At 37.5% G+C, this 24249-nt stretch overlaps 1 protein-coding gene across 1 annotated transcript in view; it reads right to left on the reverse strand.

The window, feature by feature from the left end:
• LOC121389840 overlaps positions 1 to 24249 on the reverse strand; it is a 73142-nt gene that overhangs the window by 13040 nt on the left and 35853 nt on the right. Inside the window, exons 17-28 of the mRNA XM_041521489.1 lie at positions 22544 to 22669; positions 21110 to 21261; positions 20480 to 20677; positions 17890 to 18024; positions 14782 to 14949; positions 14297 to 14405; positions 9888 to 10040; positions 7861 to 8038; positions 6032 to 6113; positions 5156 to 5245; positions 3933 to 4065; positions 774 to 869 (exon numbers count right to left, since the gene is read on the reverse strand). Coding sequence (XP_041377423.1) covers positions 774 to 869; positions 3933 to 4065; positions 5156 to 5245; positions 6032 to 6113; positions 7861 to 8038; positions 9888 to 10040; positions 14297 to 14405; positions 14782 to 14949; positions 17890 to 18024; positions 20480 to 20677; positions 21110 to 21261; positions 22544 to 22669 — 1620 coding nt within the window. The remainder of the gene's footprint in view (positions 1 to 773; positions 870 to 3932; positions 4066 to 5155; positions 5246 to 6031; positions 6114 to 7860; positions 8039 to 9887; positions 10041 to 14296; positions 14406 to 14781; positions 14950 to 17889; positions 18025 to 20479; positions 20678 to 21109; positions 21262 to 22543; positions 22670 to 24249) is intronic.

Genomic DNA, 24249 nt, shown 5'->3' on the forward strand with positions numbered 1-24249 from the left:
GAATATATACATGTACATGAGGTAATATCAGGTTTTATGACCCTCCCCCACCCCACACATACACGCATGAGAAATGATACTGACCTCGGCTATTGGCCTCCTTCAGTATCAATTTCTTTGGTCCTTAAAACCTGATATTACCCTCACTGATGGCACTGGCGTAGGAAGTGGAGGGGGGCAAGATATTTTGCTTAATATTTGCTTTATAATAGTGTAAAAGTGTAAATAGACCCCACTGTTTGGCACCTTCCTACGCCACTGGATGGTCAGTAATTGATCAATAACCCCATGTGCACCCTGTGCACTATGAAATTGTTGAACAGCCCACATTTCAAATAAAGTTTGTGTTGTTAAACGATACCACTATTGATCAGCTAAGTGATAATTCTGAAACACAAGTTTTCTAAAGAAAGCCGTAACATTTCTCAAATAGCATCAATGAATCTTTTATTTGTTTATTGAGTAAAACAAGGTCTCTGTCTCTCTGTCTCAACCAATGCATTTTTTCTACATTTCATTTATATACTATTGACTTTCATTCATCTTTCTCATCTATCATCATCTGCCTATCATTCATTGAAACATCAGGAAGAAATGAGAGGGAATAAAAAGGAGAGAAAAGAAAGGGGGCATGCAGTGAGATATATATATATATATATATATATATAAAAACTATATATATATACTATTAACATCATCAGGAGAAGACTGAATTTTTTAATTAAAATACGAACAACATATTATTAAATGCACACATAACCCAATTTACTTACGCTCATCATCCTTGGCTGTATCCTCTCCGGCATGCTTGTCTTGTCAATCGACGGTCGGAAAACATCTGTTACATCTACATCGAGACCACGCAATACCTGTTAAAGGTACATGAAAATATCAAGTATACTAAGAGTACTGCTAAACCTATACATGTCCCCTACCAGGCCCAACACATTTTTTGTATCTCCTGTATTGAAGGGCCATAACTCTGTGAAAAATGATTAAATCATCATGAAAGTCAAACTTGATCTCTAATAATGATTAAATCATCATGAAAGTCAAACTTGATCTCTAATAATATTTGATAAAAATTTCAGCTCGGTATCTTAAGGCACTGCGGGAAAAAAATATGGGTAAAAATGTTTTGTTCAAGGGCCATAACTGTCAAAAATGGGTAAATACTCATGAATGTCAAATTCTGTATCGCGAGGCATTGTGAAAAAAACACCCAGAAAATTATATAACAGACAGACGGACGGACTGGGACATTAGAGGACCAATAAAAACACTCTACATTAACAAATTATATGTTAGCAGTTAGATCTTACAATCCAACAAGAACATTAATGACATTATTATTTTGGTTTTGGTTTGCAGAGTGTATCTAACAAGGCTTTTGCAAGACATCATCATTATAACACACATAACATCATTCTAAGATACTGGCTACATTTTGTTACACGAAAAAAGGATTTTTAAAAACCTAATTCATAAATAAATATATATACTGATGGAAAGAAATAAAGAATCACACAGATAGCAACAAGAAATAATGACTGCATCAAAAATCTATTCATATTGTCAGAAGTTGACAGGGAACATATAGGCAACACATTCAACACTACAGACATTCAATCCCACATTACAACTTGGTATGAAATACAGACATTACTACGCTAGTTGTGAATTAAATTTGGTCTATAATTCGATGTGTTCCCTTATTTCTTTCCATCAGTATAAGCAGACCTCGACGTGAAACCTTTTTTGAGGGGATTGATTAATTGCTCTCTACAGTTAGATTTTGGCAAGTCATTACTGTATTAATACCATATAAATTCACGTTAATAATTTGAGGGTATGTAATAAAAACAAAACAGATAATAAATGCCTCTATTAGGTTCTCACGGACATGAAATCGTTTGAAATTGGACTCTGCATTCCATGTACTTTGACTAATGTTAAACAGCAGTTCTCTTACTACAATCATTCTAAATATTATAAAAATGTATCCATTAATTTCCAAGATTTTAGGGTACATAATTTTACCCCAAATTTATACCATTTGGCAGAAACATTTAAAGGGGAAGATAAAAATTACTGTCCATAAACCAGTCTCTGGGGAACAATGTGGAGTTAGATTCACAAACAGTGTAACAACTGGCTTCTCTTAAAACAGTGAGGTCTGCATAAAATGTTTTATTTAAAAAAATATATATTACAGTCAAACCCGCTTATTTGCATACCCTCGGTGCTGCTCGATTTTGTGCAATTAACCGGGTTAGTCGATTAACCGATAGAGTACCGACTTTCACTTTGTAACAGCCATCCAACTACAAAGTGGCATGGGAGACAGTCTAGCATAATGCGGTACTTCATACCGGAACTATTACAGTTAACACATGTCACATGCAGTTGGATATATATAAATGTAAAAAAATATATCGATCGATATATATATAATTAGCATGACGTTTTGTTTTAATCTGCCAGACCAGAAATCATTTAAAAAAAAATCCAACCCAACAACGTCCGTCACTGGGCGTCGTTTTCTAAAAACACAAACTTTGGCATTAAATAAAAAACACTGACCATCTTGTCAAAGTCATGTAGTAATAAACTTGAAACAACAGAACCATCAAAAAGTTCACGTTTCATCGGTGCACGTGTTTACAAAATGACGTCAGTTTCCGGAATTACCGGGCTGTTTGGACGAATGTGCCTTACCATAGAATTACGTGAACTTGTATGAATTTGCTGGTATGGTGTTCTTTCTCCAGATATGGCAAGCTTTGGCATTATTTGTGATCCCCAAATAATGATTTTGCTAATGTTAAGCATTAAAGTTAAGCTCGGCTAGTGTTAAGTAGCAGTTTGATGGACCGTATAACACAATTGACTGACCTAAAAACTGATTGGTGTCTAACAATAGAAGAAACATGGACGATCCATAAATAACGGTCTTTGTTATTTTTTGAGACCTCCCCCACCAGTCTTTTCTTTTCCGCTACATGGGAAGCAAATAAATCGTTTCTTTTGCGTTTAAAAGATTGAACTCTCTAATGAATAAGTACTTTGACTAATGTTAAAAAACATAACCGCCTAGGACGATTGATCTCTTTTACTAACAATTTCATAACGTAATTGACACAGATGATTGCCCTGAACACGTCAAAAATGCGCATGCGCATTAGGCGGTACTTCTAAAAATAATAGTCGGAGAGTTACCTGTTATTGAGGGCCTCTGATTATTAATATATTGCAAACCATTAGGTCTAGGTTTTATTTATGTCATTCTTAAATCTTGTAGTTTTGTGATTCACCAGTAGTAACGTGCACACCATGTTTTGCATGTCACACGTCGACTCTGTAAACAGATTACAGTCGGCTTGCCACACTGAGCTCACAAAACAGATTAATCGGTGATTTATTTGAGTTTTTTTTGCCAAAGTTTGATAGACTTTCTCAATTTGTGAGTTAATTTAGCAAAAAAAACAAAACGTAGTGCAAATAACAATATATAGCCTTCTGTGCAATTAAAACAGTTTTGTAGGTTATACGGGCAAATGGTTCCGTGTTGGGTGAAAATAGTCGATTAACCGAATTATGCTATAAACCGATGTGCAAATAAGTGGAGATGACTGTATATCTATTTTGCATTAAAAAAACATTATGGGTAGGAGAAGAGGTGTTTGTCAAGTGTTGTACGTATTTTTTTCAAAATATATCTATATATAATAATAAAAAAATTGAATTATTTACATTCAGATTTGGAATTTGTTACTCCAAAATTGAGAATAAAAAAACTACATAGCCTTTGAGGAATAGTGGGGAATAATGGTGATTATCGGAGTCTAGAAACAAAGATAATAAAAGCTTGATAGTCATATCTTGCCAATGTATATATTAAGTGACTGAAATAAATGTGTACAGATAGGTACCGTTATTGCATTTTTGTTCTGCGGGAAGTTCAGATTCATCACCAAATTAATAATGTCAGAATCTTTCACTACACTGCGTTCAAAGGCAAACGGTTTCTCGTGTGTGATGACCTCGGACAAAATGATTCCAAATCTGGAACATAGAGACATATATGTACCACTCATCATGAAACATCAACACTAAACATCAAATCCAGAGAGTGGGGTGGAACGTATAACCCACTGGTGAAGCATTCGTTCGATGTGTGGGCAGTCGGAGATCCCTGTCGGAGGGCTCATAATTGGGATATTTCTCGTCCCAGCCAATGCACCACGACTGGTATAGCAAAAACTGTGGTATGTATACTATCCTGTCTGTGGAATTGTGCATATATAAAGCATCCCTTGCTACTAATGGAAAAATATAGTGGGTTTATTTTATTTCATTTAAAGGCAGACTCACATGTCATCTGATGTTCTAAAATCAGAATTACATGGATTACAATACTTGGAATGAGTGAATGTTTAAAGTCACCCCATGATAGAGACAGAGACGACTGAGAAGAACACAGAGTGAGAGAGACAGAGACGCAAACACATATTGACATCACAAAGGCTACTCCTCTTGATAGGGTACTGGCGGCTTGGCCAAATGAGGGAGGTACCCAAATCCTACGATTGAGATCCCACCCCAAAACAGAACTCTTACCGCTGCCCCACACACCATCCCCCATTTTGTAGCAGATACATTAAGAATACCACACGAGAGGACGTCAGACACCATTTATCTCACGAGTTGTTTTAAAATGTATGTAACAAGCGAAAGCGAGTTTGATGTTTTCAAACAATTGTTGTATTCTATTTCTTACATATGCTAAAGAAATAAATTTAAATGCCTTTTCCAACAAAAACCTTTTTACAGCCTTTGCGCTTATAGTTAACTTGTATGTCACAGTCACAGTGATCGATTCGACTGGTTTTTTTTTCATTGGATGGTATGGCATTGATGACCTGGTCATCACCAAGGAGCAGCCAGTGGTATGTCTTTAAAAAATAACGAATGATGTTCTCACCAATGGGTGTATAAGAAGCGTATATAACGTCTTAAAGTCAGTTTATTGTGGGTGTGAAAACAAATTTTAAATTTATTATTATTATGCTGGGGTGTCATTAAACATACATTCATTCATTCATTTTTATTATTATTATTATTACTAAGTAAAACTACAATTTGATTTACATACGAATAGACGTCCCCTTCTTTGGTTCCACGGTGAATTTCGGAAAGACATGAACCTTTTCTGAGCAACTCGGGAGACGTCCAAAACAAGGAGCTAAAATAAGAATGTAAAACAAATTGCAGCTGGACATCATGCAGTCGCTTGCATTCAACTTATTTTTAAAGGTATTGTCTCAAGCCTCTGAAAACGGCAAGATTGATCACTTCGCACAGATCTACATTGTTTTTACCGTGAAAAATATGGAGCCTCGTTTCAGCCCAGATAATTTGAAAGGTATGAAACCGGTCATGTGCCACTATAGCAGAACATTGTTATATATATTTAAAAATTGCACTATACCACTAGAGCACATTCAAATTGATTTATAAATCATCGGCTATTGGATGTCAACCATTGATAGTCGTAAAAGAGGAAACGTGCTATTTATTTCCATTAGTAGCAACTAGAGACTTTTTATCTTTCCTTCTTCTCCCACTCAGTTTTCTTTCTTTCATGCACTATCATCAGCACAAATATAATGAATACAAATCTATATTGACATCAACAAGACACAATAGAGGCGGAATTTAGCTGAGTCGGTTAAGTGCTCACCAGAGGTTAGCTTACATCACAGGATCAAATCACCTCGGTGGATATATTCGACTGATTGAGTTTTTTTCATTCCAACAAGTGCACCACAACTGGTCAAAGACCGTGGTATGTGCTTTTCTGTCTATGGGAAAGTGCGTATAACAGATCCCTTGCTACTAATAGAAAAATGTAGCGGGTTATGAATCACCAAATGTATGACATCCAATAGCCAATGATTAATGAATCAATGTGCTCTAGTGGTGTCGTTAAACAAAACAAACGTTTAAGACACAATAGAAATGGACTTGCCTCACAGTTCTGTCCCGATTATAGTACGGTAGGTCTGACGACAGTCTTGGAGCCTTATATCTCATCGTGGGACACCCATGGCCTGAAATTAACACTTCATGTTTTTAAACATATATTACAATACTTCCAAGAATATACAGTGTGCACTGGAAAGGAATAAATTATTTAGCATCAACTGAGTACATTTTAAACTATAGACACAGCTACTAGATGTTCAGCATTTGGCATTTGGGGGGGGGGGGGGGGGAGAGAGAGAGAGAGAGAGAGAGAGAGAGAGAGAGAGAGAGAGGGGGAGAGGGAGAGAGAGAGAGAGAGGGAGAGAGGGAGGGAGAGAGAGAGAGAGAGAGAGAGAGAGAGAGAGAGAGAGAGAGAGAGAGAGAGAGAGAGAGAGAGAGGGATGGATGGTAGGAGATGTTATTCATGTTTTTAAACATTACAGAGAGAGAGAAGGGGGGCAGAGAGAGAGAGAGAGAAAGGGAGACAGAGGGGGGAGGGAGGGGAGAGGGGGAGGGAGAGGAGGGAGGGAGAGGGAGGGAGAGGGAGGGAGAGAGAGAGGGAGAGAGAGGGAGAGAGAGGGAGAGAGAAAGGGAGGGATGGTAGGAGATGTTATTCATGTTTTTAAACATTACAGAGAGAGAGAAGGAGGGGGGGGGGGGCAGAGAGGGAGATAGAGAGAACGGGAGACAGAGAGAGATAGGGAGGGATGGAAGGAGATAAGAGTAAGATGGGCAGGTGGGCAGGGGGGTCAGAGAGAGGGAGAGAGAGGAAGTGGGAGAGGAGAGATAGAGGCAGAGGAAAGAGGGAGAGCTAGAGAGACAGAATAGAGACAGGGAGGAGAGAAAGAGAGATAGAGACAGAGACAGACCGAGAGGGAGTTGAAGAGCGAGAGAGAGCGAGTGAGTTATATTGTCTCAATTATACAATTTAATCTGTCGCGTACCGAACTACCAAGAGGTTGGCTTCAGTTTCTGCACTCACTACAATCAGAAATGTATATTTTAAACTCTTGAAATGGCAGCCCTCGACATTCAAATCATCTTGCAAGAGCAATCTAGTACAGATAATAACAAATTAAATACCTGATAATGATCAAAATGCTGTCACAGGTCAAGTTTGCAATAACACTACCGATTGCAATATTAAAACTTTCGATGGGTGAAATATGTTTCAACCAGAAAATTGCTTCATATTGATGCAACAGAACCATGTGTTTTTAATCACAGGATATCAAAAGTTCCATCATCGATCAATATGAGACAATTACTGGATTTGAGACAAACTTGCTACTCTGCAATACCACAGGCAATGAATAAGACAGTTACTGCTATTTTGCAACACACACCATCAGTAAGACAGTTACTGAATTAGAAACAATTTAAACCCATCGACCATTAACAGCACAGTCACTGGATTTGAGACAAACCTAATATTTTGCACATCCATCGGCCATGAATAAGACAGTCACTGGATTTGAGACAAACCTAATATTTTGCAGACCCATTGGCCATCATGCAATAAAACAGTTGCTGGATTTGACATAAACCAGATATTTTGCAATACCACCGGCCACAGATCGAGGTTCTGCCAGAAAGAAATTTTTGGGTATGGCGCTATGGAATTGAATACAACCACAGTCCCAAGAAAGAAAGTGGGTAAAGTTAAGGGTTAGGGTTAAGAAAACCATACAGTAATGATATTTTAATTTTGTCACATGGTTAACTTAAAAAATAATCTGCAAAAGATTTGGGTATGGCACAATACCCATTTTACCCTAGCTCTGGCAGAAACCCAAGGCCATCAATAAAACAGTCACTGGATTGGAGACAAACCTGCTATTTTGCACACCCATCGGCGATCAATGAGACAGTTGCTGGACTTGAGGCGTCCGTGAGAGTAGATGTCATTGTGGATGTAAGCCATTCCGTGACAGATATCCTTCAGGATGGAGAAGCGAAAATCCCAGTGAAGAGGCACGTCTTGGTTGGCGAGCAAGTCTTCCAGGCTTCCCTGTCAGGCAGATGTACACACACATTAGCTTTACTATCACCTAGGTGTACAAACACATTAGCTTTACTATCACCTAGGAGTACAAACATTAACTTCCCTATCAGGCAGATGTACACACATATTAACTTTACTATCACCTAGATGTACAAACACATTAGCTTTACTATATCACCTAGGTGTACAAACACATTAGCTTTACTATATCACCTAGGTGTACAAACACATTAGCTTTACTATCACCTAGTTGTACAAACACATTAGCTTTACTATTATATATGTGTACAAACACATTAGCTTTACTATCACCTACGTCTACAAACACATTAGCTTTACTATCACCTAGGTCAAACCTTACTTCTACACCTATGTGTACAAACACATTAGCTTTACTATCACCTACGTCTACAAACACATTAGCTTTACTATCACCTAGGTGTACAAACACATTATCTTTACTATCACTTAGGTGTACAAACACATTATCTTTACTATCACCTAGGTGTACAAACACATTAGCTTTACTATCACCTACGTGTACAAACACATTACCTTTACTATCATCTAGGTGTACAAACACATTACCTTTACTATCATCCAGGTGTACAAACACATTGCCTTTACTATCATCCAGGTGTACAAACACATTGCCTTTACTATCACCTAGTTGTACAAAAACATGAACTTTACTATCCCTTAGGTATACAAACACATTACCTTTACTATCATCTAGGTGTACAAACACATTACCTTTACTATCATCCAGGTGTACAAACACATTGCCTTTACTATCACCTAGTTGTACAAAAACATGAACTTTACTATCCCTTAGGTGTACAAACACATTACCTTTACTATCATCTAGGTGTACAAACACATTACCTTTACTATCATTCTAGGTATACAAACACATTACCTTTACTATCATCCAGGTGTACAAACATTAGCTCAGTCTGTAGAGCACTTGCCTGAGGTGCTTGCATTGCAGGATCAAATCACCTCAGCGAAACCATTCTCAAATTGGTGTGCAAGGCCTGATATATCAAATGCCATGGTATGTGCTATCCTGTCTGTGGGATGGTGCATATAAAAGATCCCTTGTTGCTAATGGAAAAAATGTAGTGGGTTTCCTCTACAACTGTAGGTCACAATTACCCAATACCACGACACCACTAGAGCACATTAATTGATTATAATTAATCATCGGCTATTGGATGTCAAACATTTGGTAATTTTGACGTATAGTCTTAGAGAGGAAACCTGCAACATTTTGTTTTCATTAGCAGCAAGGGATCTTTACCAGTACCAAACATTTTTGATTTTACCACTGGTGGTGGTGTACTAGCTGATTGGAATGAGAAATAGCCCGATGGGCTGCAACGATCCTAGACTGACCCAGCATCAGGCGAGTGCTGTACCAGTGGTGGTGGTGTACTAGCTGATTGGAATGAGAAATAGCCCGATGTGCTGCAACGATCCTAGACTGACCCCGCATCAGGCGAGTGCTGTACCAGTGGTGGTGGTGTACTAGCTGATTGGAATGAGAAATAGCCCGATGGGCTACAACGATCCTAGACTGACCCAGCATCAGGCGAGTGCTGTACCAGGGTGGTGGTGTAGTGCCCGATGTGCAACCAGACTGGTGGCGAGTGCTGTACCAGTGGTGGTGGTGTACTAGCTGATTGGAATGAGAAATAGCCCGATGGGCTACAACGATCCTAGACTGACCCCGCATCAGGCGAGTGCTGTACCACTGGGATATGTCCCGCAAATTTGCTGTAACCACAAAGTGACCCAGGGATGAGTATGGTCGTTGTAACGAGGTCCGCCTGTATATAAGAAGTAATGTTACCTTTGGACACAGCTCAACCAGCAAACAGACATTGGGAGCCTGCAGACATGCTCCAATAAATGCGACGATATTCTGATGCTTCAGTGACTTCAGGATTACTATGTCACGGCGCAAGCTTTGATCATTGACATTCAAGGAAGCGATGTTGAACCTCTAAAAAGAAAAGCAATGTTGAATCTCTAAAGAGAAGTGTCATGTCAAATCTCTAAAAAGAAAAGCAATGTTAAATCTCTAAAGAGAAGTGCCATGTCGAATCTCTAAAGAGAAAAGCACTGTTGAATATCTAAACAGAAAAACAATGTTGAATCTCTAAAAAGAAAAGTGATGAATCTCTAAAAAGAAAAGCAATGGTGAATCTCTAAAGAAAAAGTGGTGTTGAATATCTAAAGAGAAAAGTGATGTTGAATCTCTAAATAGAAAAAAAGGTGAATCTTTAAAAAGAAAAGCGATGTTGAATCTCCCAAAAGAAAATAAAGTTACGTCTTAAAACATTTTAAATTCAGCATTCATTTGTATACTAAGTGCATTAAAGATAGCTCTCCACTATATTGTTGCCACTGTAAAATATTTCTGATTAGTTAGTATAGAGCTTGTTTGACTACTAAATATATTAAAGATATTTTCCTGTTTAAAACTTGTCGGTGTTTTAAACTTCAATCAATCTGTTTCTGGTAATCCTGATGTTTGTAGCAGACTTAAATTGGCAAAATTATCTATAATATAATATGCAAGGCCTTTTTAACACTTTTTAATGTAGTCATAATAGCTGTCGATGCATGGTATTGTAGTCTATTAGAGTGTGCCATACGGCCCAATACCTCTGACTTCAGCACTCGAGGTTTTTGTTAGGGTTACCTCACCCTTAGTCGATATCAGTCTATAGCCTCTACCCATTGACCAGTCCAGCTTGAGTGTCCCTAACAGAAGCCAAAGCTCCTGCTGGTATAGCTCTCTGGGTCAGTGAAACATACAAGCCCCCTCACTACATCAAGGAATGGACTACGAAGGGGACACTTTCCAATTGTTCTGATTGCTTCTCCTCTTTTCATCTGCACTACCAACCATCTTCTTTGTATTTACCTGATGCAACACTTCGCAATGATCGTTTTGTGCTCAGGGCCTGTCGACTAGTGTGTACACATAATGCTAAAGATTGATTTCATAAATACAACCTCAATGGATGCTGCCACCTTTGTCATTTAACACAGAAGTGGCTATATATACACATTGACCACACATACAGCCTCAGCTAATGAGAGCCGTATTTTTTGGGGAAAGCACAATTTATGGCCACCACATCCCAGGGCTACTTACTCTGTGTAAATTTTTACTGTAAGATGGTTAATATTTTCCTGTATTTTGCCCCAAAATTCTGTATTCCTGTAATTATTGAATAAAATTTTATGTACAATCTGTATTAAGTTCTGTACAAAGTCAAAGCTGAAGTGAAGCTATCACATAATTTTCCACTAAAATTAAGCGATGATTAGGTGACGGCAATTGATCAGTCATATTTCAGAATTTATTTACCAACAGAAACCTTTAAAAATGCAATACTAGTACCCGGTACTAAGCTTCAAAAATCTGAGGGCAAATAAATTAATACATAATCAATTAGCCTGTGAATTAATATTTTGTGCATCCTTGATTAAACCTAAAAAGGTATTTTAACATAATAATAATGAAAACATTTTAGTTTATCGTTGTGCGTTAACCGATTTTGTTTATATAAGCAGAGCTCTTAAATTTAATTTCAGACCAAAAATTGGCTAAGAAAAAGAGCAGGCCTCATACATATTCATAGAAAAGGTGTAAGTATAAAATTGTGTGCATGTATAACAGTAAAAGAAACAATTTTGTCACTAACAGGCCTTGTTTGTTTTCTAACAATCGGCTATACGAGCACACATTACTGATTAATCATGTATATTAAATCCCAACACTGACAAATCAAAGAAATACACTGATAACAATAAACTGTTATCACCAGTCAACAATTACAACACTTCCGTGCTCTCATTCACTCATGCCACGTGATCGACAAATGACACCGATCGAGAATTTATTATAAGAAGAAACCACCCCCACCCCAGATGTTTAAGCAATGATAATGAGAAAAGTACAAGATTGAGAAAGTATGTGAACGAAAGCTTTATTTGACCATAATTTGCACATTAAAATATGTTTTTTCTATATTAAACCCTCTCCCCCCCCCCCCCCGTAGTGATGGTACCCATACAATCAGCTGTAAAATCCGAAAGCCGTACAAGTCAGCATTTTAACTGTACAAAATATGGCCAATACGTACAAGTACGCAGCCCTGACATCCCATCGAAACTTTTCTGTGCAAAACAGTTAACAGTATACCTGTACAATGAACTAACAGTAAATACATGTAACACAAACAGGTGACAGTATACTTAACAGAAACAGGTGACAGTATACCTGTATAATGAACCAAGTCTATAGTCTATACCTGTATGCAACACAAACAGGTGACAGTATACCTGTACAATGAACTAACAGTAAATACATGTAACACAAACAGGTGACAGTATACTTAACAGAAACAGGTGACAGTATACCTGTATAATGAACCAAGTCTATAGTCTATACCTGTATGCAACACAAACAGGTGACAGTATACCTGTATAATGAACCGACAGTAAAAGCCTGTATGTAACACAAACAGGTGACAGTACAGAGTTTGACAAATGCGCTAGCCCGATGCCCGTGGCTAGTGGTTTTTAAGTTCGGGCTAGTGAGAAACGCAAAACTACTAGCCCACAGGTCTAGTGGTTTCCCCCCTCCTCTCGTTATCGCTTGATCGTGGGTTTTTTTTCTTTCTTTCTTTTTTCTTTTTCTCTCGGCTGAAATTTCGTTTAATAAATTTGATTGTTACGTTGGTCATCGAATAATATCAATAACGCCATCAGTATATAATAATAATCCACTTGAGCTAGGTCTGCAAACTGCAGTAACATGCCATCTCTACATCGTCACAGTTGCAGCATGCATTGTTTACTTTTCCTTTTCAAGTTTCTGGCACAGGAAATAAGTCTAATGACATGCATGTTTTGATTGGTTAGACACGTCACGTGGTAGTTAATCTCGCACATATGTTTTAGGCTAAGAACTTGGAAATCACCAATCACGACGACAGGTTAATGTCAATCAAGTAAACCCCAGCCGTGCTTTGAATTTCAGTGTTTGTTTTATTTACCTATTGTTTTCTAATTTAACACTTCGCTGGCATGTGGTTATCACCAATCAGGAAAACAATTTACTTTAATGGTAACCGCATATGCAATGACTCGGCTTGGCCTATTACGTGTAGCGGTTTGGATAATACGTCACAGCTGCCGATACAAGATAATACCTTTTTTGTTCATCAATTAACAACGGATTAGATGTCGCCGTTATATTTTTTTGATATTGGTCTGACACTGGATAATGTCCTGTATTTGAGCAATTGGCATCACCATTCCTGGCGACATAAATAGAAGGCATTAAATAGATAACCAACTACCAAATACACTGAACCATCAATTACTGTGTGACACACTGTCGTACCCTCATTTAAATTTAATTATTTTGATAGTGTCTTTAGATACCAACCAAGAGTTTGCTCAATTATTTTTCCTCGGGGGGAGGGCAAAAGCGAAAACGGGACAATGACGATGGATCACACTTGACAAAAGACCAAACGTACGACACGACAAAAAACTGAAAGTTACAACATGATTTAAGTGTTTGTTTTATTTTACTGTTATACTCGTAAATGTGTAATGTTATATAAAAATCCAGTTATAATTGATCAGGAATTTGGGCTAGTACTTTATCTTGGTGGGCTAGTGGTTTTCACAAACCCACTAGCCCTGTGGCTAGTGACTTTTCAAAATATTTGTCATACTCTGCAGTATTCCTGTATAAAGAACCGACAGTAAATACCTGTATGCAACACAAACAGGTGACAGTATACCTCACAGAAACAGGTAACAGTATACCTGTATAATGAACTGACAGTAAATACCTGTAACACAAACAGGTGACAGTATACCTGTATAATGAACTGACTGTAAATACCTATAACACAAACAGGTGACAGTATACTTAACAGAAACAGGTGACAGTATACCTGCATAATGAACCGACAGTCTATACATGTATGTAACACAAACAGGTGACAGTATACCTGTATAAAGAACCGACAGTAAATACCTGTAACAGAAACAGGTGACAGTATACCTGTGTAATGAACCGACAGTCTATACCTGTATGCAACACAAACAGGTGACAGTATACCTGTATAATGAATCGACAGTAAATACCTGTAATACAAACAGGTGACAGTATACCTAACAGAAACAGGTGACAGTATACCTGTACAATGAACCAACAGTCTATACCTGTATGTAACATAAATAGGTCCTCCAGGTAGCTATGTTTTGGGATTTTGTCTCGCTGAGATGGACGTCTTCCCACCAGACAAGCCAATCCAAATTATTCATTGCATTTCTGGAAAGGAAAGGAATGTTTAACACATAAGCACATTTTAAACTACAGCTATTTGGAAGGAAGGAAATGGTTTATTTAACGACACACTCAACACATTTTATTTACGGTAATCGGTATATGGCATCAGACATATGGTTAAGGACCACACAGATACTGAGGGAGGAAACCCGCTGTCGCCACTTCATGGGCTACTCTTTTCGATAAGAAGCAAGGGATCTTTTATATGCACCATCCCAAAGACAGGGTAGCACATACCACGGCCTTTGATATACCAGTCGTTGTTGACTGGCCGGAACGAGAAATAGCCCAATGGGCCTACTGATGGGGATCAATCCCACACCGACCGCGCGCTGCGACTGGAAATTAAGTTACTAACCTTTTTGAAAGCGATCGGACCAGCAGAGCTAGAAAGAGTCCAAGGCAGCACACCCCGCAGACTGCTGCAAAGAACAAGTACAGGAACGTAGTGTTGCAGTCCTTTCCGCTCCACGCAGGGTCACATTTGCATAGGTTTGGCTTGCTGCATGTCCCATGGACACAGGATCTGAAAACAGCACAACCATACCACACTGACTGCACGGATAAAACTGAAGAAATTAAGCTTTGAGCAGGCACTGTGGAAGTAAGTAGATATTAAGGGCGGGAGGGGGGGGGGGGGGTAACTGAGATTAATGGTGCAAAGCAAAGTTTATTATCGACATGGTCCAACATAACGGGGTTAAAAATAATCATATGAAAGAAAGAAATGTTTTATGCACTCAACACATTGTATTTATGGTTATATGGCGTCAGATATATGGTTAAGGACCACACAGATATTGAGAGAGGAAACCCGCTGTCTCCGCTTCATGGGCTACTCCTTTTTGATTATCAGCAACAGATCTTTTATATGCACCATCCCACAGACAGGGTAGTACATATCATGGCCTTTGATATACCAGTCGTGGTGCACTGGCTGGAATGAGAAATAGCCCAATGGGCCCACCAACGGGGACTGATCCCACACCGACCACGCATTGAGCGAGTGCTGTACCACTGGACTATGTCTCGCCCCTAATAATCATATGAAGCATGCATGTAATAACAAGTGTAATGACGTAATTTTGGGAAGCGATGTCATAACATGACGTTGCTTCCCAAGTCCTTGCTAAGACTTTGCATATGAAATCTGACGTCATTTTGTCGTCTCCTTCTTGATGTGGCTGAAACATTTTGAGACAACCCATTTTATTCATAAAAAATTACAATAATAATATGGATAATAAAGCAATGATTACACTTGCGTGTGTGTCGTACTGATTTTACGAAACTAGTGTCAGGATGTATGTACTATCCTTGCTCTCGCTTGTGCAATACAAAAATCCTGACACTCATTTCATAAAATCAGTATGACACACAAGCTTGTATAATAATCTCCATTTCTAGGGGGTTCGGGGGTTATGCCAGCTAGGATCACTCTGGGTGAAAAATGCCTGTAGCCAAAAAACCTAGCCAAATGGGATTTTTATTAGCCATAATGAAATTGTTTTAGCCAAAACTGTTTTGCTCTGTACTGTATTGAGCTTTTACAATGTATATATGAAGTTTTATAAAAATGTGTCTTTTTCAGCTAATTATGTATAAACTGGAATAAATTTGAATGACAAAACTGTATTCCCAGTTAATATACATGTATTACTTTGATTTTTCAACAGGCCTATGGGCTTAAATCAAGAAATGTAAAAAAATATGGGGGTGGGTGGATATTTATGGAGGGTGTTGTTTTTTGTTTCCTTTTTTTCTCAAATAAAAATTCGAGAGCCGATACTTTTTTCATTATTTGTTTAAAATAGCATTCTTTATGTTGGATTGAATTCAGAATTGTTTTGTGTTTTTTTTTAAGTAACCCATCAATTTCCTACCCCCAACAGTTTCGTATTGTGTGCCATGTTATTGCTGTTGTTGATTTCTGCGTCATGTTAATTGCTTGTTGTTGATTTCAGCTTGCAAACTACCTAGCCGAAAACTGTTGACTTCATGTTATTACAACTATCCCATTTATGTCAGCAATGTTGTTTTTGATAAAATGATAATGAAATAGAAATTTATGGTCTATTTAAAATCCAGCTAACTTTTGTGATGTTTACTTGTCTTCGGCCCTGAACTAGCACGTGTATTGAAATTGACACACATTGTAGGTCTTTTATTTGGCTCAAAGACTTTACAAAGTTATAGTAGACAATCTACAGATCTTTGTTTTCATACTTGTTGAACACATGCCGTTAAAATTAATAACCACGATTATTAAAATAAGCAAATATCATTACGATGTATTCTGGATGACACTGTTTTTCGTTACCAGCTGCGAAATTTTAGCCTCTTGCCATTTTTATTTGCCATTTTTTGTAAAAATTAGCCAATGGCTAATTTGGCTACCGACAGCGCAAGCCTTGGTATGCTACTCCATAGAGGTTTGAAAACTAGATGTCCAGAAATGCAATTTCCTGCATTTTTTTACAAGTAAAATTCACCTCTACGTTAAGATTTACTATCACGCTGGTTGAGTACACAACAGAAAATGTTCGCCACGCAATCATTGGTCATTAGAATGTTGGTTCTTTCACATTCTGTGCGTATACAACTGACTTTGCCTACCCCCATGTTTTGCCTACAACGTAACAGTATGCCTACAGGACACTAAGTTCAGGGAATATTTTGTGTTTAAAATCTTGATTAGTGACATTTCTAGTCAATTGAAAACCGATTAGCAACATTGTGTGCATGTATACTATACATGTACTTATACTCACAAATTGGAGATAAGTTATATTATATGCATGTACATTACAGCTGGGCGGTATTGAAATTTCAGGTTCGATATCGGTATCATATTTTGTGTGTGTTGATTTACCACGGTATTGGTACGGTATTTGGTATTGATACAATTAATACTGATATCAAGCAGTATTTTCGCTATACTTGGCTTTAAATGTATCCCCGAGTTAAGTCTCACCTGCTAATTTCATCTAAATAAAATTAAATTCTCTCTCTTCCTTTTAGCTATTTTGTGTTTGTCAGATATATTGTGAGTGCTTTACTAAATGGTGGATAACATGTTTCAATACCAAAATTTAAGAATTTAGAAATTTGGTTGGTATGGTAAATCAGTATGGAATTGATACAGATACTGAATGGTATATATACGGTATACTGCCCAGCTCTAATGTACATTATATTTACTCACAAAACTGGAGATAGTAAATCATACTGTATGCTTGTAGATTATACTTACTCACAAAACTGGAGATAGTAAATCATACTGTATGCATGTACATTATACTTACAAATTGGAGATAATAACCAAGTTATACTATATGCATGTGGATTATACTTACTCACAAACTGGAAATACTATGTTACACTGTACGCATGTACATTCTACTTATATACTTACAAATTGGAGATAATAACCAAGTTATACTGTATGCATGTAGATTATACTTACTCACAAACTGGGGAGAAACAGTTGTCCCCACTCCAGCCTTCAAAGCATGTACACACATTGGGAACCTTGCAATGTCCGTAGTGGCATTGACACATTATTCTCTGGCACCACGGACCATAGTAACCTTTCGCACACCTGAAAACAGAAGCAGTATCGGTCACGTCAGTACTATGCAGTCACCGGAAAGTAATTGCAGGATTAATCGGGCCAAAATGCAGGCCTCCGCAAATTGTACGAACCAGGGATGCCATTAATACATGTATATAAGTGGTTAGTGATTTCCCTAGAAATTTGGCAAGGCATGGTAGACCAAACATTTTCACCATTTTCGAGGCACTTGATTTTCATTAAAAATACACAAAAATTAATTGAAATAAACATTAATGTAATTTATGTGCTTGCTTTAATAAATGAATGGCAAAAGATATAAAAGGCATATTTTATTAATTAATAATGCCTTTTGGGGTGTTTTATAAAAGCAATTTTAGAATTAATTAGTGAAAAAGGCCTGTTTAATCTCAGGGCAGCATGGTACTGATTAAGGCAAGATGGTGCTAGACTATTGAGGCATGGTGCTGTACCATGCTAAAACAAGCTAGGGAAAACACTAGTGGTGGCTGCATGCATGGCAATCATTCCCCACTGATTTCATTAATTAATGTTCATCAGGTTTAAAATTACAATGAATAAGATGTTTCCCGACTGAATGTTGGTATTCATTTTACACAATCTGAGCATGTTGTACATTGGGAAGCTCATAACAGATTGGTTAATATATTATTATAGGCTAATAATTAGTACTTAAAGTTAAAGTTTCTTTTGTTTAATGACACCACTAGAGCACATTGACTAATTAATCATCAGCTATTGGTTGTCAAACATTTAATAATTCTGACTCATAAGTCATCCGAGGAAACCCGCTACATTTTTCCATTAGCAGTAACGGATCCTTTATACGCATTTCTCCTCAGACAGGAACTCACATACCTCGGCCTTTGTCCAGTTGTGTGACCGGCCTCGGTGGCGTCGTGGTTAGGCCATCAGTCTATAGGCTGGTAGGTACTGGGTTCGGATCCCAGTCGAGGCATGGGATTTTTCATCCAGATACCGACTCCAAACCCTGAGTGAGTGCTCCGCAAGGCTCAATGCATAGGTGAAAACCACTTGCACCGACCAGTGATCCATAACTGGTTCAACAAAGGCCATGGTTTGTGCTATCCTGCCTGTGGGAAGCGCAAATAAAAGATCCTTTGCTGCTAATCGGAAAGAGTAGCCCATGTAGTGGCAACAGCAGGTTTCCTCTCAAAATCTGTGTGGTCCTTAACCATATATCTGACGCCATATAACCGTAAATAAAATGTGTTGAGTGCATCCAATTAGTACTTAATGTATGGTGTTAATGTTTAAGATAAACCAATGAAACTGCGTCATTCTTAGGCTTTGGTCTCAACGTGTTTAGGTCACATGATATACAGAGAAGACGTTTCTGCAATATATAGTTGCCTATAATTCCATTCTGACCTGTTATTTCTTTTCTGTCCTGTCTGTGGGATGGTGTATATAAAAGATCCCTTTCTACTAATGAAAAATTGTAGCGGGTTTCCTCAATTTCTAACACTATGTCAAAATTACCAAATGTTTGACATCCACAAGCCGATGATTGATAAATCAGTGTGCTCTAGTGGTGTTGTTAAACAAAACAAACTTTAAGTTTCTCTCCACGAAGCACTACCCCATTAAATCAAAGAAAACCGATGAATGTAAAAGAAGTAACAGACACTCCTTAAAAGAGTGGCCAACCATTAAATCAAACAAAACCGATGAACATAAAAGAAGTAACATATATAATCCTTCAAAGAATGGTAATAAAGTTAGTTTGTTTTGTTTAATGATTAATGTCAACACCACTAGAGCACATTGATTAATTAATTATCGGCTATTGGATGTCAAACATTTGGTAATTCTGACTCGTAGTCATCAGAGGAAACCTGCTACATTTTCCCATATGCAGCAGGGGATCTTTTATATACACTTTCTCATAGACAGGAAAGCACATACCACGGCCTTTGACCAGCTGTCATGCACTGGTTGGAACAAGACAAAAAACCCAATCAGTTGAATGGATCCACTGAGGTGGTTCGATCCTGCAATGCAGGCACCTCAGGTGAGAACTCAACCGACTGAGCTAAATCTCACCCCAAGAATGGTAACATCAGGGGACAATATTTCAAAATCTTAGGTAACCGAAAGTCAGTTCAAGTGAGTTTTACTTAGGTAACTGATTGTTCGGTTATGTGAATATTGTTCTAGTAACCGATGAGTTAGACTTACCTAACTGTAAAACACTTGAACTACGGTTCTGTGCTACATTGGTGGTTCAAATGTATAAAAAAAATAAACTGATTTTCAATCTGATAGGGTACTTTTAATTTTAGAAATTAATTGTTCACCATGTAACCAACTGGCGGTTCACGTGATGTTAAAGTTGCGTAACTGACACGTGAACAGAACAACGGTTCTCGTGAAATAATGTGCCCTGTAACATGCAAACCATTAAATGAAACAAAAGTTTATAACTTTTTACACTCACCTGCACTTGTTCATTTCCGTGCAGTTACCAAATTCATACAACCGCACGTTCGTTGAGTAAAGTTGCTTTCCGCCACAGCCAAACTTACAAAAGAAATGTGCGATCACCTTTTCTTTGATCACTTTTCGGTACCCTGACATTAAGGCAGAGTCAATTTCACGCGTCGAGTTTGTAAGTATCATGGACATTGTGACAAACCTGAAATCAAGTCAACATTTTAAAATTATAAATTTAAAACATTTAAATTGTTTAATAGATTATCATCAAGTAAATGCAAAATTTAAGTCTGATTATCTCACTAAAACAAAATCATATAAATTTAAAAAGCAAAGGTTTGCACTGATAAAACCGTTCACCTTCTTTTTCTTCATTCGCCTTGTTCTGGTTCTACACGTGTACATGTAATCTATATACAAATGTTTACATTTCGACACTAAACACTAAATGCACTATACTTCTTGTATTTTTCTCAACATGTCCACGCTGACCAGCTAGTACTTCAATGACATGTTGCACGGAATATATGGTCTTTATATTGGCTATGCCTGTTGACCAATCAACAAACAGAAATAAATATAGTTTTTAACCAAAAACACAAACAAAGAAGGTAACGTTGTAAAACATGCTTACGATCGTGTGGCGATGTATTTTGTATTTGGAAGTGCCACAGGAACCACTGTATAATTCCAGGGGGACTTGGACAGTGGAGGCAGTGCCTTAATTTGCAGTTCCCACTGGAAGGTCTTATTCACGCCAAGAAACATCCGGTTGTACACGACCACCTACAAATACAAATTAAACTGTATCACTGGGCCCTGTTTTACCAAGTGATCTAAGTAGCGATAAGCTAGATCACCTTAAGTGCATAGCTACATTAAAGTTAATTTGTTTAACAACATTACTAGAGCATACTCATTAATTAATCATTGGATACTGGATGTCAAACTTTTGATAATTCTGACACAAGTCATCAGAGGAAACCTGCTACATTTCTCCTAATACAGCAAGGGATCTTTCATATGCACTTTTCCACAGACAGGAAAGCACATACCACAGCCTTTGACCATTTGTGATGCACTGGTTAAAGCAAGAATGGATCAACTGAATGGATCAACTGAGGTAGTTCCATCCTGTGATGCAAGTACCTCAGGCGAGCACTCAACCAACTGAGCTAATTCCCTATGCACCAGAGGCGATCTTAGTGTTAAGATCATTTCGTAAAATGGGTCCCTAGTAAGTAATTATGATTGGGATATAAACCTAATTTGTTCAATATAAGAAATTATCATGTCCAATTTTTATAATCATATTTCATAATTTATCATTATAAATAAAACAAATTTAAATAATAATTTACGTTCTTTCGACTCTCATTAATCATGCAAGACAAAAACTGGGCAAATCATTAATTAGTTAATTTACACATGCATGGAGGTTTTCCATATAAATTTGGCAAGGCATGGCAGACTAAACAAATTTTGTGGCATTTTCACGGCACTGTTATTTCTGATTAAAGGCAAACAAATTAATGTGTTTACTTTAATAATAAAAAAAGGCAAAATATATAACAGGGATATTTTATTAATTAATAATAAATTTTTGAGTGCTTTATAAAGGCAATTTTAGAATTAAAGTTAAAGTTTGTCTTGTTTAACGACACCACTAGAGCACATTAATTTATTAATCATCAGCTATTGGATGTCAAACATTTGGTAATTTTTGACATAGTCTTAGAGCAGAAACCCGCTACATTTTTCCATTAGTAGCAAGGGATCTTTTACATGCAGACAGGATAGCACATATCACGGCCTTGGATATACCAGTCATGGTGCACTGGCTGGAACGAGAAATAGCCCAATGTGTCCACCAATGGCGATCGATCCTGAACCGACTCCGCATCAGGCGAGCGCTTTACTACTGGGCTACATCCCGCCCACTTTTAGAATGAATGATTGAAAAAGGCTTGTTTAATCTCAGGGCAGTGTGGCGCTGATTAAGTCAAGATGGTGCTAGACTATTGAGGCTTGGTGCTAGGGATAACACTATGTGGAAGCATGTACTTACCGAAGGTGCCGAAGTTGCAAGTTTCGGAGGATGGGGATTCACTGTTGCAAGAAGTCCATAGTAGCCCGGCCTGTTTCCTGACTTATCGAAATGTATCCTTCCATTAATAAATCTTTTACTATCGATCTAAAAGGAAACAAACCTTTTGTTTAATGCATTCAATAGGCTCAGACTGTCCACTGCCAGCAGAAAGTTGGCCAACTCGACGGTTGCGTTGTAATTTCCCCAACTCCCGACTTAAGACAGGTGCATTCAGACTAACAACAAAATTAATGTTGGCCCTGATTCATGTTTTGAATCGTATACGGCGGCCATTGTAGAAGTCATAAGAGTACTCAGACTAGCCACTGGACAGTCGTAGAAGTCGTAACAGCAGAAAGTTGGACAACTTTGTAGAGGCAGTTGGTAGTCTGAACTAGCCTAGAACGCAGTGTCTTAATATATCCAACATGTTAATGAGACTTGTCGTAATATTTGTCCTAGCTCAGCATGGGCGTACGGGCTGCCATTTTTGGCATTACTGTCAAACAGCTATATAGTGTTGCAAACGAATCACTACGCCTTTTTACATGGATTACAACTAATAATTTGGGTAGAATGATGGAACTACATGGTGAAAAGGTTTCAGGCCAGCTCATTTTAATATCTCTATGGTTTTTGCCTTAATTTGAGGATTTGCTCCAGCATGGGGTGTGGGGGTGGGGGTGGGGGTGCTTATCTTGTATGCTTATGTTGCTCAAACTTCAATTTACTTCCTCACATATATTTTTTCCATATTTCACAATATTAAACGAAGGTAATTAAAAGGGGGTACAAAAAATATTATTGTGACCAGAGACACTTTCTGTGTGTGTGTGTATATATATATATATATATATATATAGGTTATTACCGAGTGTTTTTCGGTATCGTCAATATCATACATTAGGAATAAAAATTGTATTATGCGAGCCTCTGGTGAGCATAATACATTATTTTTGTTGCTAATATATGATATTGATGATACCGAAATACACAAGGGTAGTAATCTCTTTATCATATAAGCTCAAGCTTAATACAACATGTTTTTGTAAACTGTACACGCAACTTTAATTCCAGTCCGCCATTACTAGATATTCTAATGATGTAAGAATATGTGACGCGGTATATTTTTGAATGGAAATGATGTCAAACTCGAATGATGTCAAAATAAAGTTATGCCTACGTTTTAATTTTTCTGAACGCTGGACAGCTTTCAGTGTCAAACTGCCATTGAAATGTTTTTATTTGATGACTATGAATGCATACATCAATCATGGAGTGTCGCCCAAGTACGTTTGCTTAAATATCAATAAACCTAGTGCCGAGACCTAGACTAATTTATATATAATTTGCAAAGTTATCAAATTCTTAAAGTATGTGATCTGAAAAATATCACATACTTTGATTGCACTGAAAATGTAAGATATTATATGATAAATATATACCGGGTATATATATATATAGACACTGGAAATGTAAACAAGAAAATATATGTAATATATATAATTTTAGTCATTAAAAAGGTTTTGTTGGTCAGAACCATGATGTATATAATAGCAGCAAATGTATGACATGCAAATCTTCATTTTCCATCTATGAATGTTCAATCCAATGTAACATATTGGTTTTCAAATAAACCACTGATTTGAAAGTGTCAAAGCAAATTAGACAATTAAGTGTTAAAT

The sequence above is a fragment of the Gigantopelta aegis genome, chromosome 15 (genome assembly GCF_016097555.1).
Source record: "Gigantopelta aegis isolate Gae_Host chromosome 15, Gae_host_genome, whole genome shotgun sequence".
NCBI lineage: Eukaryota > Metazoa > Mollusca > Gastropoda > Neomphalida > Peltospiridae > Gigantopelta > Gigantopelta aegis.